At 34.1% G+C, this 27,317-nt stretch overlaps 1 protein-coding gene and 1 non-coding gene across 2 annotated transcripts; one reads left to right on the top strand and one right to left on the bottom strand.

The window, feature by feature from the left end:
- The first annotated feature begins 1,422 nt into the window (after positions 1–1,422).
- On the top strand, positions 1,423–24,709 carry LOC108996768 (gamma aminobutyrate transaminase 3, chloroplastic-like). Its single transcript, XM_035695107.1, has 9 exons — positions 1,423–1,510; positions 1,828–1,901; positions 1,987–2,025; positions 2,124–2,212; positions 2,297–2,373; positions 2,475–2,549; positions 24,331–24,378; positions 24,484–24,568; positions 24,654–24,709. The coding sequence occupies exons 1-9, from the start codon at positions 1,460–1,462 to the stop codon at positions 24,707–24,709; spliced, it is 594 nt and encodes a 197-aa protein (XP_035551000.1). The 5' UTR covers positions 1,423–1,459.
- Positions 21,749–21,822, bottom strand: LOC118349744. The gene has a single exon (XR_004802663.1). It is a non-coding gene; the product is annotated as a small nucleolar RNA R66 (small nucleolar RNA).
- Positions 24,710–27,317: the final 2,608 nt, after the last annotated feature.

Raw genomic sequence — 27,317 nt, 5'->3', positions numbered from 1 at the left:
TTGTTCTTTGCTCTTAAACCTATTACGATATTTTGAACAAATCACCATTTATAGTTTCGTTGTAGTAGTCAAATTATGCGCATTGCATGTAAGAAGAGAGAAAGATAACTTACATGTTTCTTGAACCATCTTGGAAACTCATTCTGATGTGTGCAATTGACATAATTTGGGTTATTTTCCTTACATTTGTCGTAGTGCTCACTGCACATAGAATACAAAATTTCATAAGCTCTAAATCAAATTTGGACGTGGGACATGCAACATAATACGTAGTATTCCAAGAAGAAATACGTAAGCATTCGTACAACTTGAAGTAAGTATTTATAATTGAGAAGTGCTTGATGCATACTCTTGGTAGGGTGCAATCTTTGTTCAGTTGTTAAGCACGTACTAGCGGACGTACCAGTGGGTTGAGGTAAGGAGCTTATCATCTAATTGCACATTAGACGTTGTACCCAAAGGATGAACTTTCTAGCTGAAGATTGAGAATCCTTCTATAGTATCTTCTTCTCGGCCATCAATGTTCTGGTCCGCTTGATTAAACCTTGTCTTAGCATCTTACAAATACATCAAGCAAAATGTCAAGCATTCAAGGTGAATGTAGGCTTTCACTATCGATCCTTCAGGGCGGGCTTTATTCTTAACATACATCTTGGATTTTTCAAAATACCTCTCAAAAGAGTACATCCACCTGTATTGGACTGGACCTACAAGCATGACCTCACAGGGCAAATAGATAGCTAGGTGCACCATCACATAAAAAAATAGAGGGAATATCAACTCCAATTTGCATAGAAAGATGACGATGTTAGTTTAAAGTTGGGATAGGAGGTTGATATTTAGTGTTCGTGCACACAACTCTTTAAAGAAACTAATAAGGTTATTCAAGGCCAATGTAATATCTTTTCTTAAGTACCCACCAACAACGATTGGAAGTAGTCTTTGTAAGCATGGTTGTCATGGCTTTTCAACTCTGATAGGTTGCAATCACATATAGAATCACATCGTGAAATATTGGCAGTGAAATTATCAGGAAATTTCACATCAGACAACCACTCACAAAATTTATGCCTCTCATCTTCGTGTAACACCGCTCACCTTGGTGCTTCAATTGTAATTCCTTTTTTAAACCCGAACTGGCCAGGTCACGCTTTGTATTCATATTATCTTTAGTTTTTCTAGGAATGTTCATTAAAGTGCTGAAGCTTTTATTAAAAATGTTCCTCTCAATATGCATAACATCTAGATTATGACAAAACTTAATTGTTGACCAATAAGGTAATTTGAAGAATATGCTATTCAAATGTTGGACAAATGTTCTGCTTATGAATTAACTATTACTGCTACATGCTTTTATAATAAGTGAGGCACTTTTCTTTTCTTGCCTATGATGCTCCATTATTCTTCCATTTTACGGGATCTGGCAAAGGAACTTTTAGAAAATTTTACGGCAATTAAAATGGCAAAAGCCTTCTTTGTAAACAGTGGATCAGAAGCCAATGATACTCAGGTTTGCTTTGTTTAAGGAAGCATCTGACATGGAGTTGTGTGGAGAGTAATTTCATATCTCAAGTTCTAATATTCTCAAACTCTGTAATAACAAAGATATAGATGCCACTCTCTCTAGCAAGATATCATTCATGCATGTTATCTATAATTCTCAAGACAAATTTATCAGTACATGTAAAATACAAGAAGAGAAGAATATGATAGATATATTAACATGTGGATATTGGACAAATGTTGCTAGCACGCCGCCCCCACCCCCCCCAAAGCGCTAGTCAAGAAAAATAATGCGTCTATAACAACTTGAATTTTTTCTTGTAGGTGAAGCTGGTTTGGTATTATAAAAATGCACTTGGAAGATCAAATAAAAAGAAATTTATAGCTCGAGAGAAGTCATATGTTGAGCACTCAATTTGTGTTGTTCTTTATATTCTCTTGACATTGTGCTCCAAGTAGCTTATGCTTTTTGAATTCTGACAGGTATCATGGTTCAACTTTGATATCAGCTAGTCTTTCTGGGTAGGCTTACATACAGAAATTTTTTTTTTTTTCAGTTTGAGACATTTTTGTACTCATGCAAATTCTTATAGTCCTTTTACTGGAGGATTTTTTCACAGCCTTCCCGCTTTGCATCAAAAATTTGATCTGCCAGCTCCATTTGTATTGCATACTAATTGCCCTCATTACTGGCGCTTTCATCTTCCAGGTTATCACCACATCTGATGCCTAGGATTTTCTTGTTATCATTTTTGGATATCATTTAAATTAGGAATATGAATGCATATTCCAGGAGAAACAGAGGAGGACTTCTCAACCAGATTAGCCAATAATTTGGAGAATCTTATCCTCAAAGAAGGACCAGAGACGGTAACTAACTTAATTTAAAATCATTAAACTTTTTGAGGAAATGATTCTACCACTGTAATGATTGTCTTTTGTTGCTGAATTTATATGGTTGCTCATTTCAGATTGCTGCTTTCATTGCCGAACCTGTCATGGGGGCAGGAGGCGTGATACTTCCTCCTGCAACATATTTTGACGAGGTAAATGGTTTGTATCTTAAAATGCACCATATGTCATACTCAGAGTCTCTACCTTCAAGGGGCATTTAAATAAATGCTTGAATGGCACATATTAAGATCAACACATTTTCAAGGAAAACCTTCCAGTATACAATGACCGTACAGATGGTTTCTGAATGGCATACTTAGGAAATCCAACATTCCATCCAACATTCGCTGACCTATATCTATTTATTACTTTTGTCATGAAAGTAGTCCTTGATTTCTAGAAGTACATTATACACACAGAAGAACACCCACTTCATTTCTACTTTCAATACTTAAAATGACTAATTAAGTTCAGACATTTATTCTGTTAACATTTTTCTTAAATTATTTTTCCTTGGTGATGGTACCTGCCACCTCTCAGTTTTGATTATGTGTTATTAATGTTTGAATACCAAAAAGACCTCTCTTTCCCCTCATGAAATTGTTAGAGAAGACACATTAGACAAAATTTCATTACCTCTAAATCAAATTTGGATGTGGGACAAGCAACATAATACGTAGTATTTCAAGAAGAAATACGTAAATATTCGTACAACTTGAAGTAAGTATTCTTAATTGAGAAGTGCTTGATGCATACTCTAGGTAGGGTGCAATCTTTGTTAAGTTGCTAGGCACGTACCAGTGGATGTACCAGCGGGATGAGGTAAGAAGCTTATCATCTAATTGCACATTAGACGTTGTATCCAAGGGACGAATTTTCTGGCTGAAAATTGAGAATTCTTCTATAGCATCTTCTTTTCGGCCATCAATGTTGCGATCCACTCGATTGAACCTTGTCTCAACATCTTGCAGATACATCAAGCAAAATGTCAAGCATTCGAGATGAATGTAGGCTTTCGCTATCAATCCTTCTGGGCAGGCTTTATTCTTAACATACAACTTGAATTTTTTGAAATATCTCTCAAAAGGGTACATCCACCTGTATTGGACTGGACCTGCAAGCATGACCTCACAGGGAAAATAGATAGCTAGGTGCATCATCACATAAAAAAATGAAGGGGGAATATCATCTCCAATTTGCAGAGAAAGATGACAATATTAGTTTGAAGTTGAGATATGCGGTTGATATTCAGTGTTCGTGCACACAACTCTTTAAAGAAACAATTAAGTTTATTCAAGGCCAATGCAATATCTTTTCTAAAGTACCCACCAACAGCGATTGGAAGTAGTCTTTGCAAGAAAGCATGGTTATCGTGACTTTTCAACTCTGAGATTTTGCAATCACGTACCAAAACACATCGTGAAATATTGGCAATAAACCCATCAGGAAATTTCACATCGGACAACCACTCACAAAATTTATGCCTCTTATCTTCGTGTAACACCGCTCACCTTGGTGCTTTAAGTGTAATTCCTTTTTTACACCCAAACTGGCCAGGTCACGATGTGTATTCATATTATCTTTAGTTTTTCTAGTAATGTTCATTAAAGTGCTGAAGATGTTATTAGAAATGTTATTCTCAATATGCATAACATCCAGATTATATCAAAACTTAATTGTTGACCAATAAGGTAACTTGAAGAATGAATATGCTATTCAATAATAAGTGAGGCACTTTACCATTACTGCTTACAAATTGTGCTTACAAATTTACCATTTCTGCTACATGCTTTATAATAAGAGAGGCACTTTTCTTTTCTTGCCTATGATGCCCCATTATCCTTCCATTTTATACTGGGAGTATTAAGTTGAATACAATCTTTTTTGGAAAGCTATAAGACTAGCCGTGCTCAATGGTATAGAATGTAATTGTGTTGGAAAGATATAAATACAAAAAAAAAAAAAAAAAAAAACAAAGATGAAATGACTAATGAGAATGTTAACTGGACGAGCCATCATGTCAAGAAAGATGAGACAGGGAACAAAGGGATCTGTTCAAGGGTAGGGGTAGCTCTTATTGAGGAAAATATGAGGGATAGTTGCTTAAGATGGTTCGTCTATGTATGATGGTGATTGGATTAGTGTACGAGTGAAAAATGGTTATTTAATTCAAACTGATGGAGTCAAAAGTGGAAGATATGAGGCCTAGAATAATAGTGGCAGCAGTGAAGTATGTTACAAAGGGAGGAAATAGGGGCTATAATTTTGGACAGGAAAAAATGTAGCCATCTTAATTAGTTGACAAGGATTTATAGACTAGACTTTAATTTGATTGTGATGAAGGTTGACTAAAGCATAAAACAATATCACTAGGCACTTCAAGTATACGAAATTTGTTTGTTTCTTACCGCACTGGGCAACTATACTGGTTTGTATTAGTACTCAAGCTCCTTTCATCCTTATTTCCTGCATGCTTGCAAACCCTGCCTATAGTTAGAATGAGCTTATTCCAAAAGGACTAGTATTGTGATACCCCATATGATATGAGTAAGGGTAGGTGGTGTATGGGATCCCACATTGCTTGGGAATGAGAAGTTCTTGCTCTTTATAAGGTTCCAATGGAGCTCCAATTGTATCATTGACTAGTCCTTTTGGAGTATAGGCCATGTGGTTTGAGCCTTCCATTGGGGCGTTACAAATGGTATCAGAGCCTATCCCAACCAGAAATGTGGGACTTGAGCCGTGCCACCTATAATGGACAGGCCCGACGAGGACGTCGGGAATTTAAGGGGGGTAGATTGTGATACCCCATATGATATGAGTAAGGGTAGGTGGTGTATGGGATCCCACATTGCTTAGGAAGGAGACGTTCTTGCTCTTTATAAGGTTCCAATGGATCTCCAATTGTATCATTGACTAGTATTTTTGGAGTATAGGCCATGTGGTTTGGGCCTTCCATTGGGACGTTACACTTTCCGTTCAATTTCAAGCATCTTTTCGCAAGGTTTGCAACTGCAAGAAGTTTTTCTTTTATGCTTTCTTCAAAACTCGATTATCAAGGATGTCAAATAAACTTTTCCCTTCTATTGAACTAACGAAAAATGCAGCTAAACTTTTGAATCATTACATATATATATATAAAAATAAATATATATATATATATATATATATCCAACGTTTAATTAATGTTATTTAAGAAATTCACTTGATAAACACTCGTCGGACTTGGCCTACAATATACATTGAATTTGAGGGTCCCAAGGCCACATGTACGTACGTAGGTCGCGCGCCTATCCTCTCCTCTCATACCTGATCTCTAATATTGCTGTACTTATCATGACTCAAGTTGCAATATTGAATTAACGACCCAGTACTGCACGTACGTCATATATATGCATATATGGTTGGCAGGTGATCGGCTCTATTAATACGTACTAATGATTCCAGGAAAGTTTAGTTAAGTCATTATATTTGGCTTTAAACTCCAAAGTGAGTAGTTAAGAGATTGTTAATTACGATCATTACAAAACTATCACTGGAAGGTCAAGTCAATGAATTTAGAGAATCATTAATTCCCAGCAGCGTGTTGCTTATTCCCAAGAAAATAAACGGAAGTTCTAATGTGTTTTGAGAATTAGATATTTGATGAAAAACAAAATATACCAGTTTATAATTTAGAATATACCAGTTTCCCAGCAACCCGAAATGGGTCTCGACGCACGGGTTCTCCACCCTTGCGCCGCCACGGCTCAACCCCACTAAGCACCACCACCGAGTTCCCTTCACGCCGTGGAACACTTCCATGAAACCCACTACCAGTAGCTCCTCCCTAGCCCCACACACGTAACCCCTCTACATGCACGAGTTTCTCCCCGTAGCGTCGCTATTAGCCCCCCTACGCCACCGTACCACCAACAGCAGCCTCGTCCTTCGCCGACGACCCCTCCACTTCCTCCTTACCTCTAGCTGAAGCCCTAGCTCCTCTCATGCCCTCTCTCTTCACGGGATCTGTTGATTTGTGATTTGTGTGGAAACTTGCTTGGTAATTTTGTGATTTGTGTGGTGATTTTGTGGTGATTTTGCTTTGGTGATGTAGAGAGGGACGTAAGGGGAAGAAAAAAAGCGTAAAACACGTTAACTGTTCATTACTATTCATTAGGCGATAGACGCTTTTAAATATAATGAGATATCTATATGTATATATATATATATATATATATATATGTAAAGTACCTAAAGCTAATATATTGGCCGCTGTGTATATCCTAATTTAATGTTTTGATTAATTGGTGCTTGCTTTCAGTTTTTTTTTTTTTTTTTTTAATTTAATTGTTTGAATCACTTCAATAAAAATACCATTTTTCAATGCCATAACTAGTAGTAAAAAATGTCAAAAATCGCCACAAATAGACTTTCCCATCAGCTTCTTATTCGATGCATGTTGGATGCCAATGTTTATTTACAACTGTTTTATAGCAACAATTTCAAATAATCGTTGAAAATAAATATCATTTCCAGCAGTTTGAGACTGTTTCAAATAGTTCCTACAAATGCCAGGAAAAAGCCCAACTGATGATCATATCATCGTTGGGAAATATAATTCCTGGCAAATTAGTTTCACCGCAAATGTAACAAATTATGCTACAAAAAGCAACTTCTCTTTATTCAACTTTCACTAAAATCGTTGTTTATGCATTTTTTGCAACGACTTATGGTCTTTGATTTCTCCATGACTTCTGCCGCAAAAAAATTTTCCAGACACTTTTTCAAACACCAAAATTATGATTACAAATTGTATCAATTTTTCGTTGCTAATTGGTAAAAATGCCAAAAATATTCACATCTTCTATCGATAGTGCATTCAATCATTGATTTCAATGTCTTTGTTCAACGGCCTATTTGCATCATAATTGTACATTTACTGCCAGAAATGTTTATTTGCATTGACTTAAACTTTCTGCTGTAAGTAAAATTTCAACATATACGCCCAAGTAATTTTAGGCCTATTGGTTGCAATAGCTAAATAAAACGTCGGTAGGCTAATTTACTTATTGACACAAATGGATTTTTCTGACAATTATTTTCTCCTCTCAAACAAGCATCAACCTAGCCCTATATGTGTGTATTTTTCCATCCCAGCATAATCCAGATATAGAAATATGTGTTTTTTAAGTCAGCATTTCCAAGTCCCATAAAATTTATCCATAATCTCAAAATTCCACAACTATCCTAAAACACAAATCCAAATTCATTCCCCAAAATTCCAACCAATATCCACAAACTGTAGTCCACAATTACTTCCTCTAATAGACAAATCATCAATTTAAACATGAGTTAAAGAAAAACTAAACAACAAATCCACCAACATAGGATCCACATGAACACGTACATGTGCCAAACATAATCGATAAAGTGCTCACTCATTCAGCCATGTGTCATAAAACACGAGTTCATACATTGTTTTTGGATACATGAATAACAACAAGCCACCCTATTAGAAGCGCTTCTAGCCATCCAATAGTTACACATGTACTAACATTTACACATTATATACTGGTGCATTCATTCAGGCAAGTGTCAAGAAACCAAGTAATATATATCTCTTACAAATTAAGGGTAAACTTTAAGAACATCAATTCTAGGTAGCATTACTAGTATAATTTCTGGCAAGGGTGGGTGAATTATCTTCAACATCACTTCGGCCATATTGTTGCAACTCTGTCTACTACCATCAACCTCAACTTCAACATCTTAGCCCAACAACTCCATTAGCTGCTTTCCAGGCCACCATGAAAGAGTGTTGATATACAGCGACGTACATCATCCACTACTGGCTCTGGTCACATTAAACAAGAGGCACTGCCATTTTTGTTGGTGATATAAAGCTCCATGGAATTGAGTATAAAACAACCAAGAAGAAGATAAACAAACATTGCTAAATTTCTCTAACAAGTGGACTCATAGTTTAACTTGTATGAATAACTAGGGTTTTACAATTAATGCAAAGATAGTGATTATAATTGTCTGGTCTCACACACTGCCATGCATTTTGGGAAATACAACCTCGATTTCTTGCATAGAAAAGGAGGCAGCCCCATTAGTAATCGTTTGTTAGAGCCATCACAATCTTACCAGTCAACTCTTTAGACAATTTGTGATACTTTTCTTATCACTTACTCACACTCATTAGAAGTTGTGAATTAGTCCATTTCATCAAAATGTTTTTTTACATCCAACATATTTTGTCGATTACACGACATTTCAATGAAAGTGGGGTGGTTGGAATCAATTTCTATAAAATAAACACAAACAAATGCGGACTATTTCCCAACTGCTTTTTCCTAGTATCATTTTTCCTAGTTTCCCAGTTCATTACTTGATAACCATGCCACTCACAGCATCACTTCTTGGATATCTAGGCAGTTTGTGCCTTCTATAAGTGTAAATAATGAACATAAATTCACCAAGGTCCAATATATAGTCACTTCGACAACCAAATAGTTATATTATGTAATTGATAGTCATACTAGTTCACATTTCCAAGTCTGTGCAATCACCTTCTCTCCTAAACTTGGTTGCATTTACCAAATGTTCTCATAGGGAACCATTTCTGTGCAGGTATCCAGCAATGCTCAGGTTGTGGGAATAGGCTGTGGAAACCCAACTTATGGAGCTTACAACATAAAATTGAACAAACAATACAACACAAATCAAGGTGTAACATCACATGATGATTAAGAAGATAATAATAATGGTTGTGAATCTAAAGATGAGGTCGCGAGTATACCATCCATACCTGACGTTGTTGATGTAAGAACCACACCATATTGCTTGGATATTTCAGTTCTAACATCTTCAATCTCTCCATATTTCTCTTTAAGGTTAGAAACTTTTGGCGACATTTGACTGGCCTCCAATTCCATTGCAACTTCTCTCATTGAAGGTCGTTCCTTTCCGTTCAAGTTCAAGCATCTTTTCGCAAGGTTTGCAACCGCAAGGAGTTTTTCTTTTTCTGCTTCCTTCAAAATTCGATTATCAAGGATGTCAAATAAATTGTTCCCTTCCATCGAACTAACGAAAAATGCAGCTAAACTTTTGGTATCTCTAGTTCCTGATGATGAGATAGCCTTTTCTCCAGTCAAGAGCTCAGCTAGAACAACACCAAAACTATAAACGTCACTCTTATCTGTAAATTGGCTTGATCGAAAATACTCAGGGTCTACATATCCAAAAGTTCCATGTACTAGTGTGCTTAGATGAGTTTGATCAATAGCAACAAATCTTGAAATTCCGAAATCTGCTACTTTTGCTCTATACTTGTCATCTAAGAGGATGTTTGTAGACTTAATGTCGCGATGGTAAATTGGTGAAGAAGCTGCTGAATGCAAGTAGAAAAGAGCCCCTGCAACTTCTATAGCAATTCGTAAACGCATATCCCATGTTGGTGGAAACTCCTCATTTTGGCCAATGATATATTGGGCAAGAGTTCCATTAGGAATGAATTCATAAACTAGAAGCGGAACTTCTATTTCCAAACAACAGCCGAGCAGCTTAACCACATTCCTGTGATTAATTTGTGAAAGAATCACGACTTCATTTATGAATTCTTGAAGTTTCTCTTCATCAATTACGTTGGACTTTTTTATTGCAACAATTCTTCCATCACCCAACATGCCTTTGTAAACAGTGCCTTGTCCACCATGTCCAATTATTCTATCTGCTCTAAAACGATCAGTGGCCTTCTCCAATTCCTCTGAATTAAACAATTTGGTGTTCTCAACACTGTCTTTGTTGTTTGTAGATAGTTGTTGCTCTAGCAATAGTCCACCATTTCGTTTGAAAAACTTCTCTTTGCGTTTAATCCTCATCCTTTTCTTTATCACTTTGTACGACCACCATCCACCAGAAATCAGAAATAAGACACCAAGGCTCGCGCTAACACCTATATATTTGACTCAATGAAATAGAAAGATTACTCCATGCAGTAGTACTATATAATGGTAAAATAATAAAATGAATGATTAAAAACATCGAGTAGTACTAGATAGACATGATTTCTATGAATACTAGAATATTGCCAGCTAATGAAATATTAGATATACTAATTAAGTAGTATATAGTACATTTATCATTATTAGATGATAAAAAAATATAATAAATGATCATTAAATAGTGATGAATGTGTCACATCATACTTAATGGGATTAAAGTGAGATATTGATTGTATATTGTATATAATTTTCCATTTCTTACATATCATTAAATGCAAGTACGTAGTCTATATTGAGAAGAAAGTTGTTGAAATATTTAATATGGATGAGATAATGGATAAATAATAATATCTTAATTATTAGCATAATTAATGTTGTTTTTAATATTTATGAGATCAATGTGCATGGCTTCAATTCGTCGATACAAGAGAAGGAAGGCATACCTATGATTAAGAAAAGCTTGGTGTTCTTGGCAGCGACACTGACACAACGGTAACTACCTTTCGTATTTTCACAGCTTGTATTTGTACAGTAGTTGACGTCTGGGTATGCACATTCATCAATATCTGCCAATATTGTAATGGAATTTGTTAAAAAAAAAAATAATGCTATTATGCATATTCAATTTGTTCTCTCATTTTGAGTATTTATGCATTTAATTTTTTTTTTAATTTTTTTTTAATGGTTAAGGAAGTAACTATTAGTATATTTATATATATATTTTTAAAAATATTTAAAAAATATTTGAAATAAAAGAAAAAAAAGAAAAATATAATTTGCACTATGCGGCAGAATGAGCTGGCACTTGCAAGTGGCAAAGTAACACCGCTCTAAAGAAAAATGCTACTCTCACGACAGTTGGATCCCGACAATTTTTTTTTATTTAATGATTAAGGAAGTGTTTTTTAATAATATTGTGAATTTTTTGAAAAAAAAATATTTAAGAGTATAAAAAAATGAATGAAATTTTTTTTTGTTAAAATGTTTTAAAAAAAAAAAAGTAGAGGAGATAATTCGAGATTCGTCCAAAAGCAGCCATTTTTAATATTGTTTCGCGTGACTCTTGCATGGTTGGACAGATTGAGTACTCTAAGTCCCAGGTTTTAATTTCATCTTAACATGTGCAAGCAATTAAGCTTGTAAATTAGCAAGTACTAGTGCCATATCCTTGAGGGAAAAAAATCTTCACACGGTTTTGTTTGAATTTTAGGGTCTCAAGTAAAAGAAAAAAATTAGTGATCATACATAGAATGAAAAACCTTATAATATTTATTGATGTCTGTATAAATATTTAGGACAATGCTAGAGTGCACACTTAATGTACACCCCAAATATGTAAACCAGTGCAAATTATTATTTTTTTTCCCTTTTTTAAGTATTTTTTAAACATCCTTATTAAGAAAAAATTAAAAAAAAAAATCACTAATAATCAGTACTTTCTTAACTATTAAATAAAATAAAATATATTAGTGAACATATTTGATGAGTATATTGAAGAGTCGTAGTATCATTTTTCAAATATTTAGGACAACATTGAATGAGGAATAGATATTATAGTACTAAGACCCACTTCCTATATCTCTCTAGTCTCTACTACTTGAAGTCGTTAAGGTTAGAGAACAATTTGAGAAACTTTAATCCCACTTGATAGAGGGCTTGCCTCCTCATAAAAGGGGCTATTATGATTAGATTTGAAAAATCTTTTACACCAAGTAAGTATAAATCTTTTGCAAAGTCTGAGGTTATGACCATGAGTTCTTCTACTGATCATTATCCGTATATTATATAGAAAGATAAAAAAATAAAAATAAGTGTATAGTATATAGATATATACGGTATAGGGATATTATAGTATATATCCTGTTTTCCATGAACGATTTTTCTCCACTTTTTTTTAACTTCTTTTATAATTTTCAATAACAGTATAAATCGTAAATTTAAGTATTTTACCGATGTGATGGTGCCATTTCATAAAAAGCACAGATCTTTTTTTAATTATGAGTTTTCCATTTAATCTGAATTTCAATTTTTTTCATAACTGATATCTTATATTTAAATTAACATAATTATAAAAAGGTTTGTAAAAAGATCATGTTGTGTTTGTATATAAAAAGACACGCTTTCTAGCTACACAGTTACAGAATATGATTTAATTTGCAATAAAACTCTTTTTTTTTTTTTTTTTTTTAATTTCGTTCACAAATCATATATATGACGCTAATGGTGTAAAGTATCAATCAAAAAATAACTATGCTTATAAAATTGGCAAATTAATATAGGTTGTTACGAAAGATAAATTTACCTTCACATCCTCCAAGAAGATACGGATTTCCTCTGTAGCCATAACGGCACCTGCACGAAAGAGTAAAATTTCTCCTGCTAATGCTATTCCCAATCGGAGGATAATCCCAAGAACAATAATAGGTCGAGTCCTTGTAATCCCTTGTCGTCGAGTTTTTCATTGTGGGAAGAGAATAGTAAGAAGTAATGTCAAGCCCCCATTCCAATACCACTGGAACGGACATATTTGGATTAAGCTCTGTGAAATTGTTCTCAAACCAATCTTGGTCAACCAAAAATGCATAGTTGCAGGACTTAGTACTTTTCGGCTCTATAGTTGTAGTGAATGCATGGAGATTAGGAGGGATTGTTGTTTGGCAACAGTTTGTCGCGTTGCAACGACTTCCATTTTTGAATGGACCTCTGTCACAAGGGGATTTGCACCCACCATATGAAATCGATTCCTCGGGCAAGGACCACATGGAGGCAGAGTTGTTGCAACCCATGGCAACGAAGCTGTTGTTGTTGTCGGAGAAGATGAAAGGACTTTTCTCTAACTTCAGATTCTTTTTCCTATCCATGCCACCGGTACAGCTCGAAAATATGGGATAGTTGACGCGAACTATGCCTGGTACAGCTATGTCAATCTCCAGCACCTCCAGGTCGAACCTCTTCAAAAAGGGTACTTTTGGAAATCCCAGATCATTATAAGAGTCATTTTTGCAGACTATTTCAAACCAATCTCCGACGTAGCAACCTTTTCCGATTCCAAAAGGGTATGGAATGCTAACGTTATTCCCACATTCTTTTGGACATGAACGGCTTACGTTTGATGCTCGCGCGAATTCATTGACTGAGCACATGACTAACACAAGCATCCGAAACAGTAACATTGCAATGCCATATAGATCTCTTTCTATGATGATTATGGTCAATTATTAAGGCCAAAGCCTCAGATCATCGGTTTATATATATTGTACTTTGATCTTCAGTCAGATATTTCAAAGCTGGAAGTTGCCTGTGGTTATCCTTATATAGAATTTCTATGAAAGTTGGCTACATATGCTGTAGGAAGAGTCGGTCGTTTCAAAGGTACTTAGTGGTCAGAGAAAAGAAAAGAAAAAAATAGTTCCAAAATAATTAATGCTAATTAAACTTAATATCAGTCGGTCCGTTCCTTATAAAAAAATGGAATTTGACAAATTGATCAAGGATTCATTTGAGTACTTGTCGGACATAATTATAATTTCTACCTCTCAAATCTCTAATGTTCACTCAAAGTCTGGTCTACATTGAATTGAGTATCCCAACGCCACATGTAGCTCTCCTTTCCCTCTCCTCTCCTCTCCTCTCCTCTCCTCTCATAAATTATCGATCTAATGCAGTACTACTACTTGTCGTGACTCAAGTTGCATTGAACTAACCATGACTTTCATATGTTAGTAGCTAGGTCGGCTCTTAACTAAAGATCGTTTCGAGGAAAGTTTGAGGTTTGGATTCTAAAAATATTTGAAAGTATTTTGAGAATTTGTATGAGATTAGGTTTTGAAAAATGAGAGAAAAAAAATATGAATCAAAGTCTTTTTTAAAATAAGTATTGTATTTGAATTTGTGAAAGTGAGAATATAAGATAAAATCGAAAATTTGTTTTAATTTAGTTTTTTTAAGATTATTTTTTGTTTTGAAATTTGTAAAACCTATATTATTTTTATGTTTGAATAATGAGTACTAGGTAATGATTAAGGTCTCGTTTGGATAATGAGATGAGATGAAAAATTTGTGAATAGTTGTGAAATGTTTGAGTTAAGATGTTTTATTAGGTTTTGATAAAGAAGAGAAAAATACTATAAAGTTATAATATTTTTGTAATATAATTTTTTAACATTATTTTTATTTTGAAATTTAAAAAAGTTGAATTATTATTTTTTTTTTTTGTTTGAAATTTGGGAAAGTTGTAATTATTAAGGAATAATTACATAAAAAAGTTAAAAATTTGAAATTAAAAAGTATTTATATTTGAGTAATGTTGGGGAATGAGATGAGATGAGATGTGATAAGATTAAGATCTAAACGAGACGACCTAAATGAAAAATTGAAATAAAAGTTTTTTAATATTTGAATAATATTTAATTAAGAATTATAAAGACGTTATGAGAAAATTTGAGAAATGTTAATAAATTTTGTAAACAACTTAGTATCCAAACATGGTTATTAATTATATTTGAATTTAAATTCCAAAACAACTAGTTAAGATATAGTTAATTAGCTTTCCTTACAATCATAACAAAACTTAGTTCCATCTAATAGATCATTAATGTTATGAAATTAATGAGCAGCATTTCTGTCCATTTTTTAAAATCGGCACAAAATGGTTTACTTGGCTTTTCACAAGCGGCGACATTTGGGCAAGTGTTTTTAGCCTGAATAAGGTATTTGCCGGCTATAATATTGAGTATTTGTGGCGATATACATTGCCGGAAATAGCTTAATTTCTTGTAGGCGCGCGTACTACTTTTATCATGCATACAGCTTACTTATAATAATTTGAGATTATCATGTTTGACCCAATTTATATAAAATTTTTAAACAAAGAGAATTTGTGGTATGGAGACCACCTGATGATCTCCCAACATTAATATCTCTTATAACTCTAGATAAAAGAGGCCGAGATCACAAATGCCAAGTGATAACAAGTCCATTAAAAAACAAAAAGGTGGCCACGGTGGTTTCCAATTAATGAGATCCTCGTCCTTAGTATATTTAAGTGGATTAATTATTTTCTTTCCTTTATTAATTAATTGTCGCAATAAGTCGGATTAATCCACAGCCAATCGTCATGATCACCAATCAGCTGAATGTTAGAGTAAAATACTTTTCTAGACTTTGTCAATGAAGGATCGGATGTTGAGAGAAAAATAGTATATATATATATATTCTATGATCGGCCATGCATGAATTGTTTTTAGAATAATCTCTTTCGACTATATATGTAAATTAAGGAGGAAAAGTCCTATTAGACATTAAAAATAAACCCCTATTAATTAAACATTAAAAAGAATTAATAATCAAACTTTTATAATTACAAGAAAAGGACTTTGAAACAAATGACGTCATATGAATCAGTTTCTTCTTCACTTCAATCAAATATATTCGAAGACTTTTGAATTTAGACAACGAAACATATCTGCAGATCAAACCAAAGTTTATTTATTTAATTATTTTTCTAATATATATGATCTGCACGCCTCAATTAATTATATCTGTCGTGTTCAATTATAATATATGTATTCCCGTAATTAGAACTAGTCGATCATGAATTTAGAGATAGAATTATTAATTCCCAGAATACGTACGTGTTGCTGATTCCTCCCCAGAAAATAAACAAAAGTTTCGTGTTTGTTTGAGAGTACTTGATGTTTGATAGGAAAACATGAAAGTACATATAGCAGTTTATAATTTAGAATATAAAAGAGGATACCCATGCGTGAAATGCGTGCTAGCTCGATGCATACGCCGGTACTGCGATGTCAATGGGCGTACGTAGCTAGGACATGTACATGATGTTATTGTTTGGAGTACTGCATATATGCATGCATATTGCATGGTTTATTATTTCATAATTGTGCATAGAAAAAGTATATACACGTACGCCGGCCCCCACTAAAAACCTGAATGATTTATAATTTCTTTCACCAAATAATCAATTGAGAAGTCAGGCCAATGCCATGCATCTACCAAAACAATCTTACTTTGAAAGTACTTTTCTGTTGGCTAAAATTATTATAAACGAGGCTTTTATTATGCATGAGATCATACCTAGGTATACAGAGGTCAAAGAGCCACAAACGTACGTACGGGAAATCAGATCACTAAAATCATGTCTTTTTACTTAATATTAATTGATAAATATCTATATATTTAATGGCTTCGTTTGTATATTAATTGATAAATATCTATATACAGAGGATACCCATGCATGAAGTGCGTGCTAGCTAGCTGCATACATGTACATGATGTTATTGTTTGGAGTACTGCATATATGCATGCATATTGCACGGTTTATTATTTCATAATTGTGCATAGAAAAAGTATATACACGTACGCCCCCACTAAAAACCTGAATGATTTATAATTTCTTTCACCAAATAATCAATTGAGAAGTCAGGCCAATGCCATGCATCTACCAAAACAATCTTACTTTGAAAGTACTTTTCTGTTGGCTAAAATTATTATAAACGAGGCTTTTATTATGCATGAGATCATACCTAGGTATACAGAGGTCAAAGAGGCACAAACGTACGTACGGGAAATCAGATCACTAAAATCATGTCTTTTTACTTAATATTAATTGATAAATATCTATATATTGTCTCTCTCTTTCTCTCTCTCTCTCTATATATATATCTATATATATAAAATGTCTATACAGAATTTCTTGTTTTAACATTTTTTTTATTTTTATTTTTGTTAAAGTTAACAGCAACAATCCCACATTTCCTTTTATTCCTCTCTCTCTCTCTCTCCAACTTTTTGTGCGTGCGTGTGCATAATAGCTTTGCAGGAAAAGTATAAAAAATAATAAAAAAAATATAACTTTATTTTAAAAAAATAATAATCCCAATGTGCAGAATATATTTTTTTGGACATTTAGAATGAAATATTATTAATTAAAACTTTTAAACACTTTAATATATATTTATATATTTTCAAAGCTTTTAATACCATTTTGAAGATCATTTGGTTAAAACACTGCAATAAAATAAAATGAGATGAAACAATTAGAGTATCTGATTATCTAAATCATAAATTTCAAAACTTAGTAATTATAAGTACCAGAATTTTATAAACAGAATCACAATAGTGAAATATCCTCAATGAGATTATACAGTTATCCAGCAAAATATAATACAAAGCCAAAAAATATAGGAAAAAAGAGAAATAAATCTCATTTGATCCAAAATACGCCATTAAATACCATCATCTTGATGATGCAAACTCAATCATCTTTTTAAAGTACTGATTGTAGTTGTTAATTTGTTTGTTAAAATTTCTTTGTAATATTCTATTAATTATATTACTTGTATAAAAGTTGAAGGAATGTATTCTAAACTATATATTTCATCAACTATTTTTACAAATTTTGTAAAAAAATATATTATTTTCGTAAAATAACTGTTTAATCTAACTAGACAAACGTTCTTTGCACATTACTTTGACCTAGTATATATATATATATTAAGCTTATTATTCTTCTATATATGTTTGCAACCATAATCCCATCAATTCGAACCCAAAAGTACTTTCGATATCATGAGTTAACATGAAGATTATAACTTAGGAAGAACGCTTATTATATGTAAGTTTTGATTTTCAAAACATCGCTGTTGATTAAAATAATTTGGTGGTGTGTAACGTCATATTTTCCCTAAATATTACATAAGAGAGTAATAACATTTTTTTTAATGAAATAAACAAGTTAAAATATGGTAATTGTTAAAAAAAATTATTACCAACAGTCTAATTATAAAGAAGATGGATTTTTTATTCCAACCCTAAGACAGATCAACAATTATATATTGAGTAGTCCCAAAACTTGCCCAGGAAACTTTCATGGGTAAGAACTAATTAAAGAAATAATGGAGTTGGGGGGAGAGAAAAAAGGAATGATCAGGACAAACTGATCGAGAAAACTAATTAAATTGTATTACAGCGTCTTATCTTTACATGATCAAAATGAGCTCTATTTTTAGAAGAACCAACTGAGATAAGACTGTTCATCCGGGTCGGATTTTTTCCCTGCCCAGTCCGAAACCTGGGTAACCGGGTTCCGGCCCGGAATACACCCGGGCCGGTACCCACTGTTTAAAACCCGGGCCCATCCGGCCCGGATGCGGTTTTGACACCCGGATACCGGTTTTAAACCCGGTACCCGGGTTTACACATAAAAATTCTAAAATCATCAAAAAGAAAACCCTAGCGCCCCCCCTCCGAATCACACTCAACTCTCTCTCTCTCTCTCTCTCTCTCTCTCTCTCTCTCTCTCTCTCTCTCTCTCTCTCTCTCTCTCTCTCTCTCTCTCTCTCCCCCTCCTCTGCGAAGAACGATGCCCTACGCCTCCATCCCCCCGATTCCTTTCTCTCATATGCTCTCTCTCACTCTGCTCTGTGCCTGCGTCTACGTCTGGGTCTGGGTTTGCGTCTGCGTCTGCTTCTGCGATGCCCTAGTCCCTCCCGAAATCACTCTCTCATCTGCTCTATCTCTCTCTGCTATCTGTGATGCCGAACGGTGGAAGTGCTTGAACTTGGGATCCAAGAGATTAGAACGGATTTCTGTTTGGGTATGTTTTCTTTCTCCCCCCCTCTGTTTTCTTCTCTGTTTTGTTGATTTTGGGTTTTTTTTTTTTTGAGAATGTTTGAATGTTTGAGTATTTTTATGGTAGATCTGTTTGAATGTTTGAGGAGTATCTGTTTATATCTATTTAGCTGCAAAATGCTAGAGTCGTGGGTTATTATTATTTGGAAGATTTGTTTTTGGTCTTGGCTTGATTTCTGCGATTGAGTTTTTGTTCAGGGTTAAATCAATCTATGAATAATGTAAGGATCGTCAAAATTTGAAGAGCTTTCAATGATTTTTTTGAAGTTATGTTCATTATGCAGATCAGAAACAAAACTATTTTGTGAGTGTCATTATATATCTACAGAGTAGAATGCTCGTCTTGTGTTTCTTTCATGTTTCAAAGTCAGAATTTGGTTTCTCAATTTTTTTTCTTATCGTCTGAGGTCATAAAGAAGTACTTTTTATGATATTTAGATGTTGGCTTATATGCCACAGTGACCATATCTATTGCTCTGAAATGTTTTTCATGGAACTAAGTATACTTATATCATGGACCATCCAGAACAAGTGTATTGATATTCTAGGGAATGCCAGCACCTCCAATCATGGCTAGGTTGAGGTGTCTTGACATTATTCAGGCCAATCTTGCCACGAAGCTCTTGTCAACACCTTTACTGCATGATACAGAGCAATGTGGCAGGGATGAACCACAATCTTGTCCTGTAAGGTGGTAAAATAAGTTACATTAGGGGCAAGTAATGGCTATTTGTCAAAGTTCAAAACTTCTATTGTTGCTATAGTATAAAGCCCATTGCCCTCTTTTATTGTATTCATTATATCCATCTATCAAAGCACCAATTGTAGTCATTTAGTTTCTTACTTACATGTTGCATTGATTGCATTGTGACACAGTTAATTAGAAAAACCCCAATGGTTTACCTGAACAACATTGTGAAGGGGTCTGTAGCCAATATTGCTGCCAAGCTTGAGATCATGGAGCCATGTTGTAGTGTCAAGGACAGGTAAGGAAGATAAAAATTCAACTCTAGGTATTAAACTTCTATGAGCATGTTGTAGTGGTGACGGGTTATGAGGATAGAATAGACAGCTTGAATGGCCTACTTTGAGAGTTATTTGGACATATCATTATTAATTGCAGCTTTTTGGTATTTTCCTATAAATAGTTGAAGTTTTTTAGGAGTTCCAGGAAGTCCGATTGTCCATATTATCTGATCATGTGAGTATCATTGAGTATGTTGAAGAATTAGCTTTAAACACATACATGGAAGAACACTTTTTGACTTGAATTTTTTTTTTTTTTTTTTGCAGGATCTCTCAGTCCAATCACTTGAAGTTGCTGTTTGGTTTGAGATTAAATCATTCTTACTGATTTTGTACTTCATATATTGTAATTTTGTATTTTCCAATATAATGTAATGTGTAAATAACAAAATAGTGTAATATATAGTGGATTGCATGCATTTTAGTTTTTCATTTTTATATATTTTTATTATTCTGGAAAATGTTAGTATTATGTTTTTTAATGATGACTCAGAATTTTTTTTCATAAATATATGCTTTTATAAAAATAATTATGATTTTCAACACTTTTTAAAAAATGTTTTAATAAATATAGAAGAATTATGCTTTTCAACATTTTAATTATAGGCTTTTATAAAAAAAAAAAAAAAATTATGCTTCTAAGCCCTTTATATATATAATAAAAAAAAAAAAAAACCGGGTAGAACCCAGAACCCGAATTTCCGGGTTTCAAAAACCCGGATTCATCCGGGTTCCAGCCCGGGTCCGACCCGGATCAACCCGGTTCGGGTTCCAGCCCGGGTTTGAAACCCGGGTTCCGGTCCAGGTATACCCGGGTTCCCGGATTGGAACCCGGATGAACACCCCTCAACTGAGATAGGTACAACAGAAATATTAGAATAGGTGAACTAGTATTTATAATAGCATGGAACTTCTGGTTTGAGTTTCATGAAGAGTGTGTCTGCTTTGTTAATGCTCGTATAAAGGACATAAAAAAGGTTCCTTTTTTTTGTTTTTTTTTTGCTTAACTAGTATTAATAAGTCTGAAACTGTAATCATGTGGAAAACCAGAAGCCAGTGAAGAGCTGCTCAGAGGAGCTGAGACCATAAAATGTATATGTTTGCATGCCTCATTCCACCATAAAATATATATATCATATACAATCCATGTTCAGTGATATATTCATGGCTGGCTGGCTGGCATTAACTTCAAGATATATTCAATTAAAAGACTAAATTATGTAGCCCACAAGATGAAATTGGGCAAATACTGGCCCTAGTATTTAAGACGATAATAATGGTTCAGCATCTAAACATGAGGCTATGCCGCTGTCCATACCTGCAATTGCTGATGTAGAAACATCAGACTGATCGAACATTTCATTCTTGGGTACGACTACGACCTCTTCAAAGTTTTGGTGAAGATTAGAGGCTTTTCGTGAGATTTGCAGTACTGCCCTCACCTCTTTTGCGACCTCTTTCATTGTAGGTCGTTTCTTTCCATTCAAGTTCAAGCACCTTTTCACAGTAAGGTTGGCAACTGCAATAATCTCTCCTTTCTTAGCTTCCTTCAAAACTCGATTATCAAGAATATCAAACAAATTGTTTTCTTCCATTGAATTAGTGAAATATGTGGCTAAACTTTTGGTTTCTAGCGACCAATATTTCATCCTCGAAAAAATAATAGTCATTAATTGGAAGGCATCCTCAGAAAATATGCTTATAGTTGTCATCAAATTGGACAATCAGGTCGCAAAGATTTCATGCCATCATTGGAGCCATATGCTAAGATATTTAGAGAAGGAAACATACGTAATGGTATAAACTACAAATAATTAGCAGATAACAAGAGAAAGCTTCAGGACCAACCAAATATAAGCGAAAATTTTAATGAAGGAAGAATGCAGGAAGGGAGCACAGACAATTGTCCATACAAGAAGCAAACCTTAAATTGGATGTGAAAATTCCAGGAGAAAGAAGGGGTTTCCCAAGTGAAAGATAGGCACTCAAGCACTACAAAACAATACGAAGAATCCTCGTAGAGGCAGGTATTGGCGTTTGCTCAATCCATATTTAGGATCTCACGAGCCCAAAATAGAATCACTGACTAAGAAGCACCAATTCCAGAAATTGGGAGACAAATCAGAAAGAATTATGATTCATAATTTTTCAGTCTTAGGAAGGTAAATGAGAAGCACTAATAGCATATAAGCGACTAGGATATTCTTCTATCATTAAAGCCGATATTTCACCAATTCTAGATTCAATCAAGAAAAGAGATCAGTCATCTGCTGACTCAAACTATAAATAATCAATTATCTAATTCACGCGGACGTCAAAATTCATAGCTTTAAACTTTTGCTTGAATCTTAACTGCTATGAAATGCACACAACATATATACGTGTACACACAGAGGACTAAACTCAACTAGAGCAAATAGCTGCGTTCATCCCCGCTAATCAGAGATTTTTGTTCTTTACAAAAATCCATATTGACCAGAGAATGAGCTAAATCTGACCTGGCGCTGATTTTCCAATTAAAAAAAAAAAAGCGGTCCAAGAACAAAAAGATCGAATAAAAAAGCATCTTTTTCATGTTCAATGTTTATAACTAAGGGAAAATAAAGTGCTCTTTCGATTCCAAAAATGACAAATTATCCTACATTTCCACGGGAGCGAAACAAAGCTCGAAACAAACAAGCAAACAAATAAATTACAATTTCAAATCGAAGCAGCAATGAAGAACCAGAAAATGGAACCGAGTGCACGAAAAGGCAAATCCGGAGAGAGGGAGAAATCAAAGAGGGCAAAATAACAAGCAACCAAACGACACCGCACGGATCGAGGCATTGACGATTTGAATTTAGAGCTACATTTCAACCATGCACGAGTAAGCAGATCCGAGAGGGCAGAGAAAGAAGCAGAGTGTGGCAAATGTGGGAAAACAACTCACGGTTTTGGTCCGATCTGTGAAAGGACGGAGTCTCTGCCTCCGATCTCAGACTCTCAGGTTTCTGTTGCTTTCAGGCTTAGGCCTTGGGCCTTGTGGACGATGGTCCTCTCTCTTGTTATCGAGCTGTGAGTGTGTGTGTGTGTGTGTGTGTGTGAATGTGTCTGTCTGTCTCGTAAGTGCGCTTCTGTGACACGAGGAGCTGTGGCCAGGGGGCTGCGACACGAGCTGCCAAGAGCTGCGGGAAAGGAGATAAGAGTTGCCCAGAGCTACGAGAAAGGAGCTGTGAGGGAGATAGGGAGGGATGAAGGAGATAGAGCCGCCGTAGATAGGGAGGAAGGAAGAGATAGATAATGGAGATAGGGAGGTAACAAGGAGACATGGCCGCGGGAAGGAAAGCGAAAGAGAGCCGTGCGAAGTGACCTCAGAAAATGATTAAATATTCGATTTGATTGAGCTACAGTTCAATTCAAATATAACTTGAGTTTTGAAATTACTGTAGCTCATCTTGTAGATAAAATTTGTTTAGCTAATTTAATGTAGATCATTTTTTCTTCACATTAGTTAAAGAACAATGGTACGTAATGTTCCAAAATGGAGATTATACGTGCAAATTTAATTAATTTTATCTTTAAATTTTTTTAAAATTATAATAATAATATTTTTAAAATAGTATTTTTTTATTTAATGAAGAATTTACATATACAATATCTATTTGAAGATTATAAATAGAATTTCTCTTAATTAAATTATAATTTTTTGCCAGTGCTCTAACCCCCAAATCTAATAAAAATTATTTCTCTAAAGCAAAATTAGCTGAGTCTTACTCGTATAAAATAATTTTATTGGGTTTTCAATTCCTATATATATATATATATATATATATATATATATATATAATACATATATATTGCTCTTTGTAGTTTCGAAATTTGCAAAAATGTATTTTCGGTCTAATTTTTGTTAATAAACATATCGATTCTAATTCATTCGGACTTTTAAAATTTCTCGTAATATTGTTTATTGAAATTTCAATTGTTTATAAAATGATAGAATGCTACTTGATCATCGGAAGCTTACTATTCAGATGACTCTCTTGACGTACGTAGCATCAAGGCATGATGACACCTGATTTATTAAAAAAAAAAAAGATTTAAAACACAAACACAAAAGGTATAGAGGAAACTTAAGGTTTTAATCTTGAATGAAAATGTTATTCCATCAAAGGATTTAATAAAAATAAACTTATAAATTAACGTAACGTAATATGATACAACATATTTACTTTATAGTAAAAGGAACTTAAGACGATAAAATGTATCATATTTGATGCAGATTCAAGATGTTGTAAAGAAAGATGACATTCTTTTCATTGTGGACGAGGTAGTACTTACTCTCTGTTTCTTATATTTCCCTATATGTATGCATATCTTTATTTGTATCCTAATATTATAAGACCTGATTTGTTCATATATGTTTTTTTCTTAGGTAATTGGTGGATTTGGAAGGCCGGGCACAATGTTTGGGTGCGACAAGTACAAACATAAAACCAGACCTTGTGTCCCTTGCAAAGGTAAAGTTGGGATATAATTAAACCCAGAGATAGAACCTCAAATCCCAGGCTCTTTGATCTTCTGTATATATGTCCATTGGAGCAGTACTTGTGAGCCCCGAAGTATCAGCAGTCATACATGCATTGAACACTCCTGAGTAAGTCTCTCAAGTTGATGGTTATTTAGTATATGACCATATATGCTTTCTCTTTCATGTTTTTGTCTCATATGATGGATTTACTTATTCTGGACACCCAGTATCTTGCGTCGTTTTGTTGCAATAGAAGCGCTTAAGATTGACAAGTGTGTTCTTTTCTTCTCATCCAGTTTTACCTGTTCAAAGTTTTACTTCATAGTTCAGTTTAATTACATATATTGCATTTGAAGACCGTCAAAGATGGACTAAATAGGACCTGATGGAGTTGTATCTTGTCATACAATTTCTTCATACAATGGTGGGTCATGGCTTGTATACGCAGATATATATACAATGACATAAATGAATATATTCTTGATTTTTGGAACGGAGTTTGCAGATAACAAGTCGCCTAATGATCCATTCCATCCTGAACGGGGCAAGTTCCATCTTAATTTTGTTTCTTCAAGTTTACTATATGAATATATTTATTTATTGAGGGGATAAATTGATTAGATTACCTATAATTTCTTTATTCATCTAGGTTAGAACATGATCTTGTACGTAGATCTACTTAAAGATTGTCATGTTGTGATTACTCGTTATTGTGATGGTCCTCACTACATGATTGAACTTAATATATGGTTGAGATGGACAAGCATATTGCTTAGGTTTTTTCCTCCTAATATTTTCTATCTCTCAATCTTATACTTCTTGATGATATGTATGTATTGCAGGGATAGGCTCTTATTTTGGAGCACTATGTGAGAAGCATGGAATGTTAGCACGTGTAGCAATAGATAACATAATGGATTAGAAGATCAAATAAGAAATATTTGATTTTGCAAAAGAAAAAGTTTTTAGTGGAGTATTTAGGGATATATTGGAAGGAATAATAGACTTGTGAGCATTGGGCTCCGTTTGGTGATGTTGAGACGAATTTAATATACATTTCCAATTCTAATACTTATGAGTAATTTCTTGGAATCAGAGATTGCTAAAGTTCTCTCACCAAACTATATTTTTTTCCCTACTCCTTGTGCTCTGTCTTTGTTGTTGCTGATTATACATTTGCATTGTAGACATGTATAGCCTATTTTCATAAGAAAAACGCATTGAGATTTGTGACTAAGAAAAAATGGCAACTAATGAAATAATCGAGTCTGTTTTGGATTATATGACTGACATGCTATTGCAACTTATTCTTCCTAAATCTGTGTCCAATGCATTATTAAATTGGTTTGAAATGGTAATTCTAATGATTTTCCAATATGATTGGAAGTTTTTGGGTCTCATGAAAATCAAATTCTGAAGTTCTGAATTGCTATAATTTTCTGCTAATAAGCATTTACGGAAAAGCACTAAGGGCTACTGAAGAGAGGCTGAAGGAACTCAAGTCTCGGCAGAAATAGTTTGTTGCTGATAATGCCGAAAAATCATCTTGCTTCATGTAAAGCAACATCAATTCTCTTAGTGACTTGTGAGACAGATGGGTGTATTATAACCTGTGAGAATTTATCTTTAGTTTTATTTCTCTACATCTTTTCCTAATCACATTGGTTCTTCCAATTTAGATTTAGTTGACTCAGCAAGCAACTAGAAAGATCATGCCCATGGCATGTGGTGCAGATAGTCACCATAACATGGAGACAGAGTTGCTAACAACTATTAGATGCTTCACTCCTCTCATCAAAGGTTTTTGTTGATTTTTGTGGATTTGATTTGTTCCAGATATCCTTTCACAAGGGGATTAGATGGCCAAACAACCTTAGTCTCTGGTGGGTTTATATCACCCTTGTCATGCTCGAGAAGTGTGTTCCATTGGGTGGAGTCAGTCTCTGAGGAAAATATATAGTGGTGTTGGCTCTTTTAGCTGATTTGTGGTTTCTTGAGGGTTTGACAATGAGAGAACGAAAAAGAAGTGAAAAAACGCTTTAAGCCCAACACTACACATCTAATGCACCACACCAAATTAAGCAATAGACCGTGTAATAGTAGATAAACATTCAAGTGATCAATGGTCACCTGAGCCAAATGGTCTTCTTTATAAACCAAGATGTTATGTAGCTTATTTTTTTAGCTGTTCATGAAGCTTGAAACTTTCTTTGATCCTTTGAGCATGGAGAAAATGGTCTAAATTTGTGAAGCCTATTACGCCAAGGGTTTTGTTGCTTTTAGTAGGTTGACAATCTTCACGATTTGGCAAGATTTAAAAGGTGAAAAAAGCTGAAGGTGGCTATTAAAGATCAATATAAAGAGGAGTTGATTTCTTCTTTTGCTATTTATTCTAACCAACAGTAGAAACCCAGAGGGTAATTTATAGGGAGGATATGTTTTAGTTCTTTGATCTTTTTCTTTTTTCTTTTTCTTTTTTCCCTCTCAGTGGAGATCAGATCCTAGAGCAGCTTGAGGAACCATTTTATTCATGTATAAAAATAGATGCTAATGAAACAGAAAAGAAAATTAGTGGATGTTTATGCTTTATACTACCATATATAAGATTATCTTTGCGAAATAATGAAAACTGCAAATTATGGAGCTTACAAGATGAAATTGAACAAACAATACAACGTACACAAACCAAGGTGTAACATCACTTGATGATTAGGAAGATACTAAACATGGATGTGAAT

Source organism: Juglans regia, chromosome 10, assembly GCF_001411555.2.
Source record: "Juglans regia cultivar Chandler chromosome 10, Walnut 2.0, whole genome shotgun sequence".
NCBI lineage: Eukaryota > Viridiplantae > Streptophyta > Magnoliopsida > Fagales > Juglandaceae > Juglans > Juglans regia.
Note: the sequence above shows the minus strand (reverse complement) of the source record. Positions and strands in the feature narration are given on the sequence as shown.

What these genes read in the sequence shown, in the direction of transcription:
- LOC108996768 (XM_035695107.1), top strand. Translation starts at nt 1,460, where the DNA reads ATGGCAAAAGCCTTCTTTGTAAACAGTGGATCAGAAGCCAATGATACT. An exon ending in CTGCAACATATTTTGACGAG is followed by an intron (nt 2,550 to 24,330) that starts GTAAATGGTTTG and finishes TATTTGATGCAG; the next exon opens with ATTCAAGATGTTGTAAAGAA. An exon ending in ACCTTGTGTCCCTTGCAAAG is followed by an intron (nt 24,569 to 24,653) that starts GTAAAGTTGGGA and finishes CCATTGGAGCAG; the next exon opens with TACTTGTGAGCCCCGAAGTA.